At 44.1% G+C, this 18,865-nt stretch overlaps 1 protein-coding gene across 1 annotated transcript; it reads left to right on the forward strand.

Annotated features, from left to right (window-relative positions):
* Positions 1–1,501: 1,501 nt before the first annotated feature.
* On the forward strand, positions 1,502–16,836 carry LOC136624369 (zinc finger protein ZFP2-like). The gene is made up of 7 exons (XM_066598335.1): positions 1,502–1,572; positions 2,280–2,412; positions 2,797–2,976; positions 3,066–3,189; positions 3,855–3,919; positions 4,577–4,679; positions 15,298–16,836. Exons 2-7 carry the CDS (start codon positions 2,335–2,337, stop codon positions 16,464–16,466), a joined length of 1,719 nt encoding a protein of 572 aa, XP_066454432.1. The 5' UTR covers positions 1,502–1,572; positions 2,280–2,334; the 3' UTR covers positions 16,467–16,836.
* Positions 16,837–18,865: the final 2,029 nt, after the last annotated feature.

Here is an 18,865-nt window from a genome sequence, read left to right on the forward strand (position 1 = left end):
AGGCAGAGACCATCTCCAGCTACAATCAGGATTATTCGGCCTCCACTACAAATTCGCTTTCTACAATCCGTACAAAATCCCCCCAGAAGAATATAAATAAGTGACACAACTGATAGAACGAGCGCTTTCCCCAAATCCCCACAAAATGACCCTTTTTCTGCCTCCTGCTATAAGACAGACCCCAGACATAAAAGGCTTCCCAACTCCTGACTCAGAGCACAAGCTTGCGTCGTTCACGGATGACCCACTCGTTTATCTGACTAGCCCCCAGACTAGTCTCCCAGCCATATTACAGGAATTCAAAAGATATAGCCAATTTAGCAACTTTAATATAAACATAAACAAATCAGAAATCCTAAATATAACCCCCCCCCCCCCTCCCTCAAAAGTCGCCCACCTAAAATATCGATTCCCTCTGAAATGAAAAGAGGACCATATCAAATATCTGGGTATCCATATTTCTGCCAAGTTGGATGACTTGCTCAGTCTTAATCACGGGCCCCTCTGCTCCTCGCTGGAGAGGGACCTGGAGAAGTAGCGATCCCTGACCTTGTTGTGGTTTGGCAGGATTAACGCGATAAAAATGAACGCCCTTCCCAAGTTTCTCTACCTGTTCCAGACCCTACCGATCCAGGCACCAAAAAGCTTTTTCACATGCCTTAGAAGAGCCGTAGTGAAATTTGTATGGAATGGAACAAGACCCAGGCTGAGCTGCAAAACCTTAACGCAAAAAACAGAGATGGGAGGGGTGGGGCTCCCGGACCTTGCTAAATACCATAGAGCGGCACTGAGTAAGTGCATAGTGGACTTAATGCTCAGGAGATCATCAAAACAATGGGTGGAACTTGAGCAGGGCCCAGCCCCTTTTAAAGCGCAAGGCGTGTTTTGGCTAAGAGGGGGCCTTGGACGTCAGGGGATGGTGGTTTCTCCGTTTCTGGAGACTATCTTGAAGCAATAGGATGGCTTTGCGGTAAAAGTAGGCTTAATTTCAGTGCCCGGCCCCTGGACACCTCTGGTCGGTAACCCAAATTTCCCGCTGGGTGCGCAAGGCTACCCCTTCTGGGCAGGATAGGGATCCCCGTCCCCAGAATTAGGCATGTCACTACAACGGGTGGAATTAAACCACTGGAAACACTGCGAGGATGGGGGGGGGGGGAGCATTGGCTGGTGCATCGTTCCAATATCTATAGTTCATCTGCTCGCAAGAACAGGTCTCAGAGGTCACGTGGCACTCCACCCCTTTTGAGGAGATGTGCGCTTCATCTCTTGAAAGGAAAGGTGAGATTTCCGCGGTCTATGGCATATTGGTAGCCGGGGATGCGCTTGACAGTGGGGTGAGATTTAAGAGAAGTTGGAAGACGGAGCTGAACCAGCACCTTGAAGAAAGCGACTGGTCCAGATCATTTATCATGACTCATAAGATGTCCATATCAGGCAAACACCATGAACTGAACTACAAAATCCGAGATGTACCCCAATGTTGGTAGCAACTGCTGGAGGTGCCTGCATAGCCTAGGATCGATGCTGCACATCTGGTGGTCCTGCCCTCTGGTGTCCCCTCTGTGGAACGAGGTAAACACACTATATAACCCCCTTACCGCTGCAGAGGTCCCTTTTTCCCCAGAGATTGCCCTCCTCTCCGCTATTCCAAGCCCTATGGCCGCGATCAAGAAGGGGCTACTTAGGTTCTTTCTTCTAGCGGTGAGACAGGTGATATCGCAGTTGTGGAACACTACGACGACTCCTACACGTTTAATGTGGGTAAAGGCCATGGACGACATTAGGTATATGGAAGAACTGAAAGCTAGAGACGACACTACATTCGCCAGCCACTACGCTACATGGGCGACTTGGATAAATTTTCATCCCTCTGCGAAATTTGACTCCTGGTTGGTTAATAGTGTAATACCACCCAAAATACAATTAATCTGAGACACTACCTTAGATGGAGCTCACACTCGGGTCACCGCCGCGAGCTGACAAGCCCTACTCTTTCCCTCTTAGGGTTGTTAGTGGCTGTCACCTTTTACTCAGTTCCTTCCTAACCTTTTTTCTAGCTCATTTCTTCATCTCTAGTGTCTTAACCCCTTTCATCTCTCTCTAATCACTCACGTAAAATAACGGCTCTTTTCATGTGTGATTTCTGTTCATCTCGCAACACACAGAAATCGTACTGAAAATCACCGGTGTGAATACACCCTTATTTATAGCCGTCTTTGAATCCCCTATAATCCAGAAATTTGGGGTGGTTTACATTGTCTTATCTTCTCTCCGATCAGGATCCTCAGCTGATATCTTCTATATCCGATAATATTCCTGATTGACCCGACAAGAATGGATAGGAAGAGGGACAAGACGGCGGAGGGTATATTCACCCTCACCCTAGAGATACTCTTCCAGCTTACAGGAGAGGTGAGAGATTCTGGGGATGACGTCACGTTCCATCATTCTCATCTATGTCAGTCTCTGGTCACATCTACGGCAGAGGATTTACTACCTGCCGATTCATCATAAATGCCGGGAAAGTAATAGAGCCAGTTGTCCTGGTAGAATGACAGAAACCCAACAGATCTACTATAACGCAATTGGAGGTTGTTGGGGGTCATTATTGTCTGTCCTCAAACAGAACCAAAACTCTGATCATTTTGTTCTTCTGCTCCTGTAACTGAGTAGAACAACGGAGATGATGAACACAGATGTGAGGAGAATCTTAATAATTGTTGGCCATAACTGGAGACATGTAGGACTCCGGGAATGTCTGCAGTGATATTTATGGATGTATCTCCCCATAAACAGGATTACACGGTAGTGAAGAAGACTTCTAGTGATGGCTGTCAGACCCCGGTGTCTGATGGATGGAGAAGCCCTCTGAGCCCACTCATAGGGCCTCCACCTCACCCCCTGATACTGGAGGAGATCAATGAGCAGAAGATCCTAGAACTCACCAACAAGATGATTAAGCTGCTGACTGGAGAGGTGATGCTGCTGGGAATGCTGGGACATTATACAGTAACGCTATGGTGGTATAACATGTCTGGGTGATGACGGTATCATTGTGTTGTCAGGTTCCTATAAGGTGTCAGGATGTCACTGTCTATTTCTCCATGGAGGAGTGGGAGTATTTAGAAGGACACAAGGATCTGTACAAGGATGTCATGATGGCGGACCACCAGTCCCCTCCATCACCAGGTAATAGACAGGACTAAAGCCACACGGCCTTTATTATTTGTACTAACTCATATACCTGGCTTCTCCCGAGTGAATTTGGTACTAGTGTTTATCTAGTGTTCACACGGAAAATCTTATGAAGTCGTGGTTACTTTAGAGATACCAAGGAAAAAAATATGTTCACCACTTTGCATGGTTCTTTGCGTTACCCAGGAAACACCACGTGGAGGTAACCATGCAACGTTTCCTTTATATAAAATGACATCAGGAAGTGAGAGAATTAGATTACGTACATAAAATTTGGACGCTAATTCTTTTGCACTTAGAATTGAAAAATCGAGTTGGGACCCATTACCTTTTCCTATTTATGACATAATCAATGCCCGTGCCAAATTTAAAATTTCTATGACATCGGGAAGTGAGAGAATTAGATTATGTACATAAAATTTGGACGCTAAATTGTTTGCGCTAGAATTGAATAATCGAGTTGGAACCCATTAACTTTTCCTATTTATGACATAATCTATGCTTGTGCCAAATTTCAACTTTCTACGACATCGGGAAGTTGGAGGATTAGTGACAAGTCAGTCAGTCAGTCAGTCAGTCAGTCAGTCAGTGAGGGCTTTCGTCTTAATATATATATAGATGTAGAGAATGAATTCATTGGCTGTCTGTGTTTTCTGCAGGTAGATCCAGTAAGAGAACAGCAGCGGAGAAATGTCCCCGTCCTCTTCTTCCACAGGATGATCAGGTAGATGGAGAGAAGGTCTCATGAAATCTCCCCTCTGGTCTGTAGGACGGCTGGGAAGGTCTTGTGTTCAGTCTTATTATATGATTGATACCTGTGTAATGAGAAAGCTGGAGATGGCGGGATTACAGCCGACCGCAGACATTAGATCTCCGCATCTTATCACTATATTCTGGTTCTGGAGACTTCTGTTGGAATAAAGAAGCAACAGGTTGGAGTTATACAGGAGACCGGCAGCTATTTGGCCCAGATCACTACTGCTGTCTTTATACACACAGAGGCACCAGCAGCATAAAAAGACAGTACTCCTGCGGTCAGATCCCTCCATGCAAATGTATCAGCCACACACAGAACAGACCCAATCCGTACAGCACATCCAATTTGAAAGAGAGTGCGGCAGCATTCATAGGTGCAGAGAAAGTAGCTTGACAAAGATCCGATTGGGGATCGAAACGTCGCTGCAGTTTTTACCATGGGAGAATAAAAGTTTGCTATTTTCTCTGCACCCATGAATGCTGCTGCACTCTCTTTAAAAATGGGCACTACTGCTGTCATGTCATTCCGGCTCCTCATACTAATTAATGACCTTTTCTGGCCATATAAAACCTTCCACACGACTTCTCCAACTGTGTGATGACGTTTACAATATTTATTTCACAGCTTGTGAAACTGGAGGAAGATCCGATCCCTATTGATGCTCCAGAGACACATGTGAGGGGGGATCAGCCGTGTAAGGAGGGGATCCCTACAGATGACCCCCCAGGTGAGACTGCATGTAGAGAAGAGTCTGTGTTGTCAGGGTTTTTAGCTGTACATTCCCTTATTCAGCCAAAGACAATCTTCGCATTGTTTTCATTATTCGCTACTCAAAGAATTAAGGGATCATTTGAATCACACGAAGAGTAAAACTTTCAGTCCGGCACATGGAGACTCCAAATAGCAGCTTTTAAAAAAATCTATATTAACCCCTTAAGGACGTAGCCCTTTTTTTTCATTTTTGTTTTTTCATTCCCGTTATTTGCAATATACATCTTACAGCATTGTCTATTCATGTCAAACTGAGGTGCATTATTCGAATTTCTTCATGGCTTATGGAGATTCAACTTAAACTAATATATACTGCTCATCTGATCTTGTATTATGCAATAGATATCTCATGGTATCTTCGATATTGCCCTAAAAATGAGTTAGTATTAGTATCTAACGTTGCTTCTTAATTCTTATCTTATGAGAAACCAACAATGAAAAAGCATACCCTGTTTCCCCGAAAATAAGACGCGTCTTATATTAATTTTTGCTACCAAATATGCGCTACGTCTTATTTTCAGGGGGTGTCTTATTTCGCAGCGGCAAATCCGTCTGTGGCCGCTAATCCCTCAATTGGCCAGCTTTGTGGACGAAATTTCTCAGAAATCTCGTCCACACGGGACAGCAAATCTGTCACGGCAAAGCTGGGAGAAGCCGGTGTTGTGGTGCGGATTCACCGGCCTCAGAAACGGAAAAGCATGCGGCCAGGTCGCTTCAAAACAAGTGGCTGAGTGCCGTGGGTTTTGAAGCAGCGCTTTCCCGGCGGAAATCTCGCTGTTTATCGCTGTGGCCAAACTGCGAGATTTCCGCTGGAAATATGCTCTGTGAGAACCCAGCCTTAAGAATCACCCAGGTTGCCTGACTCACACACAGAGCCATAAAATAAGGGCTGTAAAGTAACGTACCTGTCTGCAGACAGAAGTTCCTGTACCACTTGTAAGTAGGGATGGTATTGCAGCTTCTGGCCACCAGGGGGAGCTCATCACAGCAGACATGTACAGCAGGAACAGAACGTACAGTATGGACTTTGCCAGCCAGCAAGGGGAGCTCACAACAGCACACTCGTACAGCACAGCAGGGACAGAATAACAGCAGACTGTCTGCAGATCTACCTATACATCTGGAGGTAGGGGACAGGCCTCTTGACTTGCCTGCACACTTTACTATGCCTTACTATCGGGGGTGCCTTATATTTGGAACGTCTGCAAATTTCAGGGGGTGTCTTATTTTCAGGGGGTGCCTTATTTTCGGGGAACACGGTAACAATACTTATAATCTAGTAGCCGACGACCACCCCGCCCCGGGTATAGACCAGGACGTGGTGTCCGTCAGGACCAGAAAAAACTTTGAATAAAATGATAATAAATCTAATCATGGGGGTAGGGAGGGGGGAGTAAAAGAGGGGGATATGAAAGAGATTTGGGGGGAGAGGAAGATGGTGGAAAAAGAGTGAGAAAGTAGAGAAGTAGAGAAAACCTTGTGGTGCCTCGGTGCGCCCACTAGTCCCAGAGCTCATTACTGAACGGGCAATTCATCCCTCTGAAGCCACCCGTCAAAGTCTGCTGACTTGCGAAAGGTCAGCCATGGTTCCCAGATCGCATGAAAAGCTGCGTATTTAATGTCATCTCCCGCTCTTAGCTCCTCCATATGGCTTATCTTGTCTAGATCTGTTACCCAATTCAATCTAGAGGGTGGGACCTGTGATCTCCACAGGCGGGGAATTGTGACCCTTGTTGCTAAAAGAAAGAATCGAAGAATTATTTTCTTGTTTATCCCTATTGGCCCCGGTAGGACAGACAGGAGAGCAATTTCGGGAGTGAGGACTAGAGAACCTCCGCTCAACACATTATGTAGTCCCTTGACTGCCTTCCAGAGAGGTGAAATCTGAGGGCATGACCACCAGATGTGTGTGAGTGTCCCAGTTTCCTTCAGGTATCTCCAACATAAGTCGGAAACTCCTGGGTAGAATCTGGCTAAACGTACCGGGGTGCGATACCATCGTGTGAGCAATTTATAGTTTAGTTCTTGATGGTTACCTGACACTGTCATCTTGTGCGTCAAGCACTGAGCCTTCGCCCAATTCTCCTCTGGCACGGCTCGCCCCAACTCCTTCTCCCAGGATTTCCTGAATCCTCCTCCGGTGTCCCGGCCCCCTCGGCGACCAGGTTGCCATAGACAGCGGAGACCTCACCCTTATTTTTCTGAGGTGCTTCACATAGCTCCTCAAAGGGGGTTGAGGGTAGTGTCAATTTGGTTGTCGGTCCCAAGATTCTTATGTAATGAGCAATCTGATGGTACTGGAACTACGCACCTGCCCACAGTCCCCCCTCTCCGTAAGTGCATTCATTCGCAAGATTCTGTTCTTATCCATGATGTCACGCACTCTAGGGCATTGCAGTCTCAGTCCCTCCAGCAGGGGTAATCCGGTGTCTCCCAGTGGGAAGTCCGGATTCCCTGTCAGGGGTATCCACGGCCCTGGTACCCTTACCAGTCCGGACATGATTGTGAAGCCATCCCAGATTTTCAGTATTGAGCACATTAAGGGGAATACCCTGATATCCCGTCTACCTAATCCTCCCTTTAGCCAGAATAGCCCTTTTATTTGTTTTGTTGTTCGTTCTAGTTCTACCCAATGTTCCGTAGGGTCTTTTCGCGTCAGGTCGAATACTACTTTGCATATTGCAGTTCTATAGTATAGACGTAGGTCTGGGAGTCCCAATCGCCCTCTATCCTCCCGCTGTGTCAGCAGTTTATAGCTGAGATGTGGTCTAGATCCTTTCCATACATAACGGGTTGCTGCTTTTTGGAATCTAATAAAGTAGTCTTTGGGTATTTGTATGGGTAACGTTTGGAAAAGATAGAGGAGTCTGGGTAGGGCGTTCATTTTGAGCGTATTAATTCTACCAAGAAAGAGAAGTTCAATGTTCTCCATTTATCTAGGTCTTTTGTAATGGATGTGAGAATAGGTTCAAAATTCAACCCATATAGTTTCCCCGTATCTGAGGATAGGACTACCCCCAGATATTTTATTTGGTCTTTTTGCCATTTTAGGGGGAACTTGGATGTTAGTTGTGTGATATCCTCTGCAGGGAGTGTGATGTTTAAAGGGGTTGTCCCGCGCCGAAACGGGTTTTTTTTTTTTAAACCCCCCCCCCCCCCCCCGTTCGGCGCGAGACAACCCCGATGCAGGGGTTAAAAAAACAACCCGCACAGCGCTTACCTGAATCCCGGCGGTCCGGCGTCTTCATACTCACCTGCTGAAGATGGCCGCCGGGATCCTCTGTCTCCGTGGACCGCAGGGCTTCTGTGCGGTCCATTGCCGATTCCAGCCTCCTGATTGGCTGGAATCGGCACGTGACGGGGCGGAGCTACACGGAGCCGGCATTCTGCACGAGCGGCCCCATAGAAGACTGCAGAAGACCCGGACTGCGCAAGCGCGGCTAATTTGGCCATCGGAGGGCGAAAATTAGTCGGCTCCATGGGAACGAGGACGCTAGCAACGGAGCAGGTAAGTATAAAACTTTTGATAACTTCTGTATGGCTCATAATTAATGCACAATGTACATTACAAAGTGCATTATTATGGCCATACAGAAGTGTATAGACCCACTTGCTGCCGCGGGACAACCCCTTTAATATCTCTGATTTAGTCATATTGATTTTGAAATTGCTGACCCGGCTATATTTTTTAAATTCGTGCAAGATGGAGGGTAGGGACATTTTGGGATTTGTCATGTAAATCAACAGGTCGTCCGCAAATATAGCTACCTTGTGTTCGTTCCTAGTAGCTTTATAGCCCATTATTTCTTTGTTCTCCCTAATGGTGTTGGCTAGCGATTCCATTACCAATGCATACAGTGTTGGGGATAGGGGGCATCCCTGATGTGTTCCATTCTTTATGCTAATTGGTTGGAAAGCAAGCCATTCACCCTTATCTGAGCAGTGGGTTTGTTGTAAATGGCCATAATCCATTGCCTGCATCTGTTGCCTAATCCTATCTGTTTCTAAGAACGACCAGTTGACTCGGTCGAAAGCCTTTTCGGCGTCAACCGAGAACAAACATAGTGGTGTGTTTGCCTCCTTCGCCCGTTCTATCGGGGAGAGTGTCTTTATAGTGTTGTCCCTGGCTTCCCGTCCAGGGACAAACCCTACTTGATCTCTGTTAAGCATCTCCCGGGTCAATGGTTTTAGGCATGTAGCGATAACTTTCACGAAGATTATCGTATCGATAATATAAGGAGATCAGGCAATAGTGCTCGCACGCCATCGGGTCTTTACCAGGTTTGGGTAATACAGTGATGGTAGCCTGCATGGCTTGTGGAAGGAAGGAACATGTATCTGAGATTGCATGAATGTGGGTTTTGCTTTGTTGGTTTGCTCCACCCTGTCCAACCGGGAGATCAAGTTTGACAGTCTACCCGTCCAATCCCTCTTAAGGCGTGTCCCATGAGAGATGAAGACCCCCCTCAGTACACACTTGAAGGCTTCCCTCTGTAGTGTTGGAGGTGTTGTGTCCGTACTATGTATATCTATGAAGGTCTCAATGGTCTGTCTGACCTCCTGTAGACAACACGAGTTGCTCAAAAGGTTGTTGTTTAAACTCCAGGAGTTCAGGCCCCCTCTTTTCCCCTGCCCCAGGAGTGCCCCATAGACAGGTGCGTGGTCCGACCATATGAAACTGCCCATAGAACACTTGGGGTCTAGGTCCAGGAGATCATGTGAATTAAAAATTTAATCAAGCCTCCCATAGCTGTTGTGGGCCACTGAGTGGTGGCTGTTGTCCTTAACCCCCGAGTGGAGAATCCTCCGGAGGTCAACGAGTCTCAGCTCCGCCAACTGTCTCCGCAGTCTACTCAAGGCCGCCAAGGAAGGTCCAGACGTACCCGAAGATTCATCCAGCTCCGGGTCCAAGCCGAGGTTGAGTTCCCCACTGAGTACGATCCTTGAGCGAGAGGCGAACCGCGCCAGTTCTCCCAGAATACGGCAGCCAAACGAGACCTGTCCAGAATGTGGAGAGTAAACATTGGCTATTGTTAATATACGTCCTCCCAGATCAAGCTTTAGAAAAATAAGTCTCCCTTCACTGTCTGCTTTTGAGGCCAATACTCTATGCGGGAGGGTCTTGTGTATTGTGCTCGATGCTCCGCAAATTCTCTTTTCAGGGTGTGCACTATGATACCAACTAAAATAATATCTATTACTTCCTTTTGGGACTTGACCTGCTTTATAGTCTGTTCCCTGGAAGAAGGCTATCATGACCTGTTTCTTGTGCATATGTGCCAGGATCTGGCCCCGTTTAGCTGGTGCATTCATTCCCCTGGCATTATATGAACAGAAAGTCAAACTAGCCATGGTGTAGTATCTTTGGTTGGGTGGGTAGCTCCGGGGGTGGGCCGCATCAGAGGCATTAGTAAGGCATAGGTCCAAGAACGAAAAGAGGTAAAGGGGGGGTGAAGTAGAGGTGGGTGACAGAAAACCGTTGTTCTGTCGATTGGAATCCGAATCTCCAATCTAGCAGAGTGGGAAACCAACCTAGGGTTGGGCAGACGATACAAAAGCATCGTCCATCCCGTGGGGTGAAGAGACCGGGCAGTAGAGAGAACCCCCTCCCACCAAACAGTAAATTGTTGATATGCTTATGTAAATTACGTTTTGCATAAACTACAACACTTGGGGTTTTCTTCTGCTCTTGGTTTTTTTTTGCCTTCCTCTGGATCAACAAAAAAGGAAGCTAGACCGGCTGGACTAGATGGACATTGTCTTCATTCAGCCTTACGAACTATGTTATGTTACTATGTTACTTATCCAACCTTAATGCAGTTTGAAAATCTTTGAGAAACTATGCTACTATCCCAGGTAGCCCCCCTACCTCCAGCCAAAGAGTTCCGCCCGTGGGGCCTAGCAATATTCGGTGGTTAGAGTCAATTTTGTGTTTCTTGCATATTGCTATGGCTTAAGTCCATAACTCTTCCATCGCCAGGGCAACACTTATGCCATACGATCAGCGCTTTGCCCTGCTGTTGGTCTCAGAAGGCCTGGATTTGTGGTATCTAACCTCTTGCCTGGCTCTCTTGGGGCCCCAATAGGTAGAGCCAGAACGTATGGCCAATCTGGGATCGCCACCATAGGTAACTCTAGTGTTCCCAGAAACCCTGGTAGATCTGCTGGTGATTTAAAGGAAGCCGTTTTCCTGTTTCTTGTTGATGTGAGTTGAAACGGGTACCCCCATCTATTAAAAATATGGTTTGCTTTCAGTTCATCCAAGATCGGTCGCACTGCCCTACATAGTTGCAGCGTACGTTGTGCCAGATCTGGGAACACTTGTATGGGGGTTCCGTTGTGTGTTATTGTGTCCTTTTTGCTGGCTTTTTTCATTATGGCTTTGTTATCCTTGAAGTAGTGGATACGGCAGACCACATCTCGCAGTCTATTTGGGTTGTCTGGTTTAGGGCCTAGAGTCCTATGTATACGGTCAATCTCAACCGGGCTCTCAGGTCCCCTTTGTAGCAGTGAGCCGAAAAAGTACCAGGCCCAGTCCTCTAATTGCATCGGCATGATCTCTTCTGATAAACCCCTCAGGCGCAGGTTGTTTTGCCTGTGACGGTTCTCAATATCATTAATGTGGGTCAAAATGTCCGCCATCTGTAAAGCTTTTGCATTGATCGCTTGGCTATGGGCGTGTAGTGTAGAAAGAACCTTCTCATGTGACTCTTCCACTGAGCTTAGCCAATTGCCCACTTGTTTGACCTCATGTTGCAGCATGGACAGAGCTTGTTTATGGGAGGCCTCCAACCTCTGGAAATCGCTTTTGGTTGGAATCGCATGCAAATGATCCCTCCAGTCCCACTCATCCTCTGACGAGGGGTCTCGGATCTGTGGATTGAGTCTGGGAGTTTTAGGCCTGGCCGCAATGATGGTGCTCCTGCGGGATTTTTGTGTGGGGTTGCGTCTCCCCTCTTGCGAACTGCCGCTGCCAGCTTCAGTATCTACTGGACTGGGGCCCTGGTTGTCGCCCATTTTGCCTCTTGGGGGTCTGGGGTGATCACAGTCCCTTTCTGGGGAGGGCTGGGAGGACGGGGCTCTATGTGTAAGGGAGTTTCCCCCCTTATACTGAGGTTTCAGGCCCTGTGGTATGCTGTGGGGGGCCACCGGGGAGATGAGGATTCTGCAGCCTCATGGCACTTTTCTGTCCTGCCGGCCTCCGGAGCTCCTGCCTCCTCCGCTGCCCTGTGTTCTTCTCCCCCGCTGTTGGCATAATTCAGCGTCGCGCACACATTTTCCGGCACCATCTTAGATGGGGGAGCCACGGCTCCCGAAGTAGCTCTGGATTGTCGGCGGGTCCTCATCAGCGGCGTCCGGCATCTTCCTGGTGCATCTCCTCTTCACCATCTCGTCTCCTGGGGTTTCTCTCGGCTCTCGGTCTGCGGTGGGGTAAGTTTGCCGGTGATAGCAGCGGGAGCCTGGGCAGTGTGCGTCCTACTCCTGCATAGTCAGGCTCCGCCCCTGTAACTCTATTATTTATCCCTGACATGTATGTCTGAGGGCTTGCTGTTTGCAAGATGAGTCATATTTTTCAGTGGTATTATTTAATATATCATATAATGTACTGAAAAACTTTTTACAAATTGTAAGTGGAGTGAAATGGGAAAAAAAATGAAATTCGGTCATCTTTGAGTGTGTCTTGTTTCTACGGCGTACAAACTGCAACAAAAATGACAAGATCTTATTTTCTGTGGGTCAGTACGATTACTGCAATGCCAACTAATATCGTTTTTTTGTATTCTTTTTATTTTTTCAAAGATATTTAATTTTTATATGTTATTTTCTGCCATCTTCTGAAAGCCATAACCTTTGTATTTTTCCGTCGACATTATTGTGCAAAGCTCATTTTGTGCGAGACGTCCTGGAGTTGCTGTTAGTAACATTTTAGAATACATACGACTTATTGATTGCTTTTTGTTACATTTTTTCTTGGAGACAGGGCGACCGAAGAAGCAAAATTCAATTTATTTTTCTGATGACGTTCGTTGTACAAGGTAGATAATGCGATACATTGAAAGGTTGGCGTTTTACAAACGCAGCAATACCAAATATGTATTTTTGTTATATTATTTAGATTATTTTATTATAAATGTGGCAAAAGGGGTGTTTTTTAAAAACTTTTATTACTTATTCTTTATTTTAATAATTAGTAACATTTTTAAAACTTATTCTTACTATTTTTTAGTCCCCATAAGGTACATGAACTTGCGTTGCTTTTAAAAATCTCTAAGTGGGTGAAGTGGGAAAAGGACCACAGCTGCACCCCTTTGGGGTGGGGGGTCATTTCTGCGGTTTTCATGGTGCAGTAAAAATTATATTCTGTCTTTATTCTGAGGGTCAGTACGAGTACAGGGATACTAAATTCATACAGCTCTTTTATATGTAGTAATGCTTAAAAGTTAATTACCTTTCTTAGAAAAAATGTCTTTCTAACGCTATATTTTATCCACATTATTTTTGTTTTATTTTTCCAGTGATAGGACTGTGTGACGTCTCGCTTTTTTAAGGGTGAACTATAGTTTGCATTGCTAACATTTTGGGGAACATACAACTTTTTGATAGCTTTTCATTCAATTTTTTACGTGGAGTGACCAAAAATAATGCAATTCCTCCACTGCCTATTGTTTCTTTTTCTGACGGAGACCTTAGTAGACCTTCATGGATGTAGTGATACCAATTTGTAGAATTTTTTATTTTACTTTAGATTTTTATAATTCTAATTAAAAAAACTACTTTATTTCTCGACCATTGCATTGGGAGACACAGCTGAAGACCATGGGTATAGCTATTTCCACTAGGAGGTGGGCACTAAGCAAAAAAGTGTTACCTCTTCCTACCAGCTACACACCTCCTGCACAAACCAGCTAATCAGTTTTAGCTTAGAATCCCGGAGCTCTACTGTCTATGGCGGTTAGGTGAGTATTCACTCCACTGAGGTAAGTATTCTCTCCTCCCTTTCTTTCTTCCACTTTCTTCTTACCACCGGCACTTCAACCACCTTTCTTCACTTCACTTCCAACCCCCCCACCCACCGAGACCTCTCTACCTATACCAAGCCCCCTAGCAGATACTCCTTGGCGTGGCATATTCCTGGGTTGTATGAAGACTTCCCTATGGGAGACAGTTCAATTTTCTCCTCTTTTGGGAAACCGCTTGGGAAACTGCTGGAGGGAAGTGATGTCTCATGTGGCTACAGCCCATGGGGATGCTGGAGGACTGCTTCTCCTTTGTCCTTATCCCAGGTGGCACTGATTTTCATCACCCATTCTTGACTAGCCAATATTATTTCTGAAGCTACTGTTGGTAAGAGTTCTCATTTACCACAAAACAAAGCCAGCCATGTGTGGTTCTGCACAGAAGAAAAGGCATCAGTTTTGTTTCTTTTGCTGCTCCAGGCCCCGGAACTTGGATAACAAAAAATCCTTGCTGTCCTACAAACCGCGCCCGTCCTGGTGTCCCTGGCCACTATACTCCAAGTCCACCTATACTAAATCTTCTGTGTGTATGGCTGTCCCCAACCAAGGCATTCAGAGTGACCTTAATCACTCAAGTATCAGACATATCTGTTCGGGAAGTCATCTCTTTGAGCCATGCCATATAGTTTTCCGCCCGACCCCAAGATTGCTTCTTCAGTTACAGAATTCAAATTTCTCCTTCATCGTCCAATGCTTTGGCTAATGCGATACACACTCTCTCCTCTCAGGGTGAAATTATTCCTGTTTCCCCTTTAGAACAGTGCAAGGGGTTCTATTCCAATCTCTTCATGTTACCCAAGGACGACGGCACTGTCTAACCCGTTCTGCATCTGAAGAGGTTAAATCAATATGTCAAGGTTCAACAGTTCCGCATGTAAACATGGGAGTTTCTGTCATCCATCGACATTAAGCAATTCACCCAGTGATCAGTGGGTGGTTTACAGAAAAATAGAGGATGAATTTATTTGGATGAGGAGTTTGCAGGCACCAGCGAGCCTCTAGGTTCGCTTTCAAAGTACGCATGGAAGCATATGGGGGCTTTATATCTCTATGTTCAATGCTTGAAAAGGAGGTGAATCTGTTTATAAGCCTTCTAAAACACATTTCACTTCTCTGTCATTTTTGTCATTTTTGTGCTGTTTATCCTGTGCAAACAATGAAAATTGGAGGTGTTTGTATTCTCCCAGGAAATCGGAATGATGTGTGATACTTTCTTCTAAAAGCTCCTGTGCTCTGTTACCTTACTAGCTGTATGAGCCGTGGATAAGAGCAACAGCTGAGAGCTCCAGTTGTATGTACTAATGTAATATCACCGCATTGGAAAAGCACAAAAAATAATCTTATTGGCTAAAATAATCTATCCATTAGGATGACTGTCAGTAGATTAGGTGCTTCACAAATTATTGTGGCTCATGTAAATGGGAAAAACCTTTAGTGTTTAGGTTTTAATACCAGCCTTATAATTTGTATGTGCATTTTATATACAAATGTCATGAGCTATTGGTATAGTTGTAATGTTATATTCAAAAATATTAAAATCCATTTTATTCTTAGCAGATGACAAAACCAGGAGCTCCAACGGACATCTGATATCAAAAGATTTGAAAGCGGAAGATCCTGGTATCATACAAGATACATATGAAGAGCCTCCTATTATCACAAATATATCCTCAGTACTTCATAGCAAAAATCTGTCGTCAGATCCTTCTAAACAGGTTCCATCTTCTGATTCTTTACAGATTGTTAAACGGAAACAAAATTACAGAACAGATGTCAAACATCAAAGAGTTCACAAAGGGGAGAAATCATATTCATGTTCTGAATGTGGGAAATGTTTTAACCAAAAATCAAGTCTTGTATCACATCAGAGAATTCATACAGGGGAGAAGCCATATTCATGTTCTGAATGTGGGAAACATTTTAACCGAAAATCACATCTTGTATTACATCAGAGATTTCATACAGGGGAGAAGCTATATTCATGTTCTGAATGTGGGAAATGTTTTAACCAAAAATCAAGTTTTCTGTTACATCAGAGAATTCACACAGGGGAGAAACCATATTCATGTTCTGAATGTGGGAAATGTTTTAACCAAAAATCAAGTTTTCTGTTACATCAGAGAATTCACACAGGGGAGAAGCCATATTCATGTTCTGAATGTGGGAAATGTTTTAACCAAAAATCAAATTTTCTGTTACATCAGAGAATTCACACAGGGGAGAAGCCATATTCATGTTCTGAATGTGGAAGATGTTTTAACCTAAAATCAACTCTTGTTAGACATCAGATAATTCACACAGAGGAGAAGCCATATTCATGTTCTGAATGTGGGAAATGTTTTAACCAAAAATCAAGTCTTGTGTTACATAGGAAAATTCACACAGGGGAGAAGCCGTATTCATGTTCAGAATGTGGGAAATGTTTTAACCGAAAACCAAGTCTTGTATTACATCAGGGAATTCACACAGGGGAGAAGCCATATTCATGTCCTGAATGTGGGAAATGTTTTAACCAAAAATCAAGTCTTGCGAGACATCATAGAATTCACACAGGGGAGAAGCCATATTCATGTTCTGAATGTGGGAAATGTTTTAACCGAAAAACACATCTTGATAAACATCATAAAATTCACACAAGAGTGAAGCAATATTCATGTTCTGATTGTGGGAAATGGTTTGACCAAAAATCAAGTTTTGTGTTACATCAGAGAATTCATACAGGGTAGAGAGGCTATTTTAATGTTCTAAATATGGGAAATCTTTCACACAGAGGAGAAGCCACATTCATTAGAGGAGAAGCCTAATTCATTTTAGGAATATTGGAAATTGTTTTAAGCAGAAATCACATATTGCTGTACATCAGACAGTTCACACAGAGGAGAAACCATATTCATGTTCTGATTGTGGAAAATATTTTAAGCAGAAACCGACTCTTACTCATCTGAATTCACACAAGAGAGAATTCATTTTCACGTTAAGAATGTGAGAAATGTTTTGTATTTAAAAGATTTTTATTGAAACTTTAAGGGTAATACAAGAAACACGAATACGATAAGATTTCAAAGATTTAACATAAAAATTGTGATGATATAAATTGTTTAACTTCTCCTATTGTTTTGTCTCCTAACTTGTCCTTTTGCTTAATAACAATTGACTCAAATTTTAATGTAAATTGGTGATTTTGTTGGTGACATATGCCACCTCTCCGAATATCCCTCTCAAGTATGAATATACCTGAGGCGCTGGTGGTGATAATCAGGAAGGGCTCAGCCTATGGTGTTATTCTCCTGTTACTTGGTTGCATGCAATCCAAACATAAATTAAAGTAAGAAACCAAGTAACTAAGTTTAAAAAGAAATAAAAAAAGTGTTGTGGGGTAGAGGGGGAAGGTAATATAGCAGGGTACCTAGGAATAAGGAAGATGAAGAGTAGAGAAGCAGAAAAGGAAGAAGAAGAAATAAAAGAAGCAGCAGCTTTGAAGATGTGTACCGCGAGTCATGAACAGGGATGGTCTATTGGGTGCTTAAATAAATGTATAGATGGAGTATCCCCTATTACTGTACAATTCCGTTTGCTAGCCAGCTAGAGAGAGATGGTGAGTCTTGAACACCTATCCATACTACCCAGGTGGTGAAGAAAGTTGTACATTCCTTTTCAAGATCAGAGCATCTTAGTTGCTCCATATGTTTTATGGCATCAATTGCTTCTACCCATGCTATTCTCAGGATTGCATTACTTTGTTTTGAGTATCTGGGAATGATTTGTAACATTACCATGATAAAATGTCCTAACAATACTTTTTTATTTTTAGATATTGATCCCGGGAACATGGACAAAAGTGTAATCTCTGGGTTGATATCAATTGAGGTTCTGCATACCGCCCAATATAACCTAGAGAAGTCCTTCCATAAGGGAGCTATAAGCGGACACTGCCACCAAATGTACAACATTGAACCAGAGTCTGACAAGTACCTCCAGCATTGTTCTGATACAGAGGGAAACATTTTGTGTAGTTTGGTTGGGGTCTGTACAAGTGTGAGACTATTTTAAAGTTGAGCTCTTGTAGCCTACTTGATATAGTCATTTTAAGGGACAGTATATAGGATTTAGACCAGAGCTCTACAGAAAAAGCCCTACCCAATGCTCTCTCACCTTTGTCCCCACCCAGCTAAGTTCAAAGCTCTGTCTGTTCATATTGTAGCAATCGCATATGTAGGTGCAACAGGGGCAATACATAGCTTCTCAAAAGGGGTAAGATCTACTGTTAAATATGATCTTGGGGTTAAGGTGTTGATATAACTGCATAGTTGAAAATATTGGACCAAGATCCAGTTGGTAGATTAGAGTCAACCTTAACTTCAAGAAGAATCTCACACCCCTGGGCCCATAACATCTCGCACCTGGAGGGAAGTCCTTTTCGGGTGGAATGAAAGGTAATATTGTGGTAGAGAAGTTAGTAACTGGGGACTACCCATTAATGGAGTGAGAGACCAAGGTTGTGAAATCACATGGCACTGTCTTAGAATTCGGCTCCCCGTGTTAAGCAAAATGGTTAATAGAATTGAAGATTCCATTCTGTCCTTTTCGAGTCCCTGAGGAATCCAGAAAGCCCCTTGTATCTGAAAAATATTTAGATCTTGTTCCATCTTCACCCATAGCTTACTGAAAAATATATGATTTTGGTCCGACTATGCATTTAGAGTGCATTAATTCTTTCAAACCAGGAGTGCAGAAATTTTTGCCATCCTTTGAGTTCTGACTCTAAAGTCTGTATAAGGGGTTTATAATTTAGGGGTTGCTGAAGTCTGAATTCGCAAATATTTTAGGGAGGAACTCTTCCACTGAAAGCGGAATAAGTCTTGGAAATGTTAGGTTAATCTGGGGGAATAGATATATTTAGTATTTCTGACTTTTGTGTGTTTGCTTTAAAATAGCTGTATGCTTTATGTAGCAAATTTCCGTAAAATCACAGAAAGGCCTATTCTAGAATTTGGGAACAATAAACAGAAGTTTGCCAGCAGCACAGCTTCCTCACCATAATATGGTAGGACAGGTTTATGATGCCCAGTCACCTAAGGATCCGTTCCCAGGGTTCACTTCATCTACAGAAAATACGTAGCGGTGA

This window comes from Eleutherodactylus coqui, chromosome 4, assembly GCF_035609145.1.
Source record: "Eleutherodactylus coqui strain aEleCoq1 chromosome 4, aEleCoq1.hap1, whole genome shotgun sequence".
NCBI classification, from domain to species: domain Eukaryota; kingdom Metazoa; phylum Chordata; class Amphibia; order Anura; family Eleutherodactylidae; genus Eleutherodactylus; species Eleutherodactylus coqui.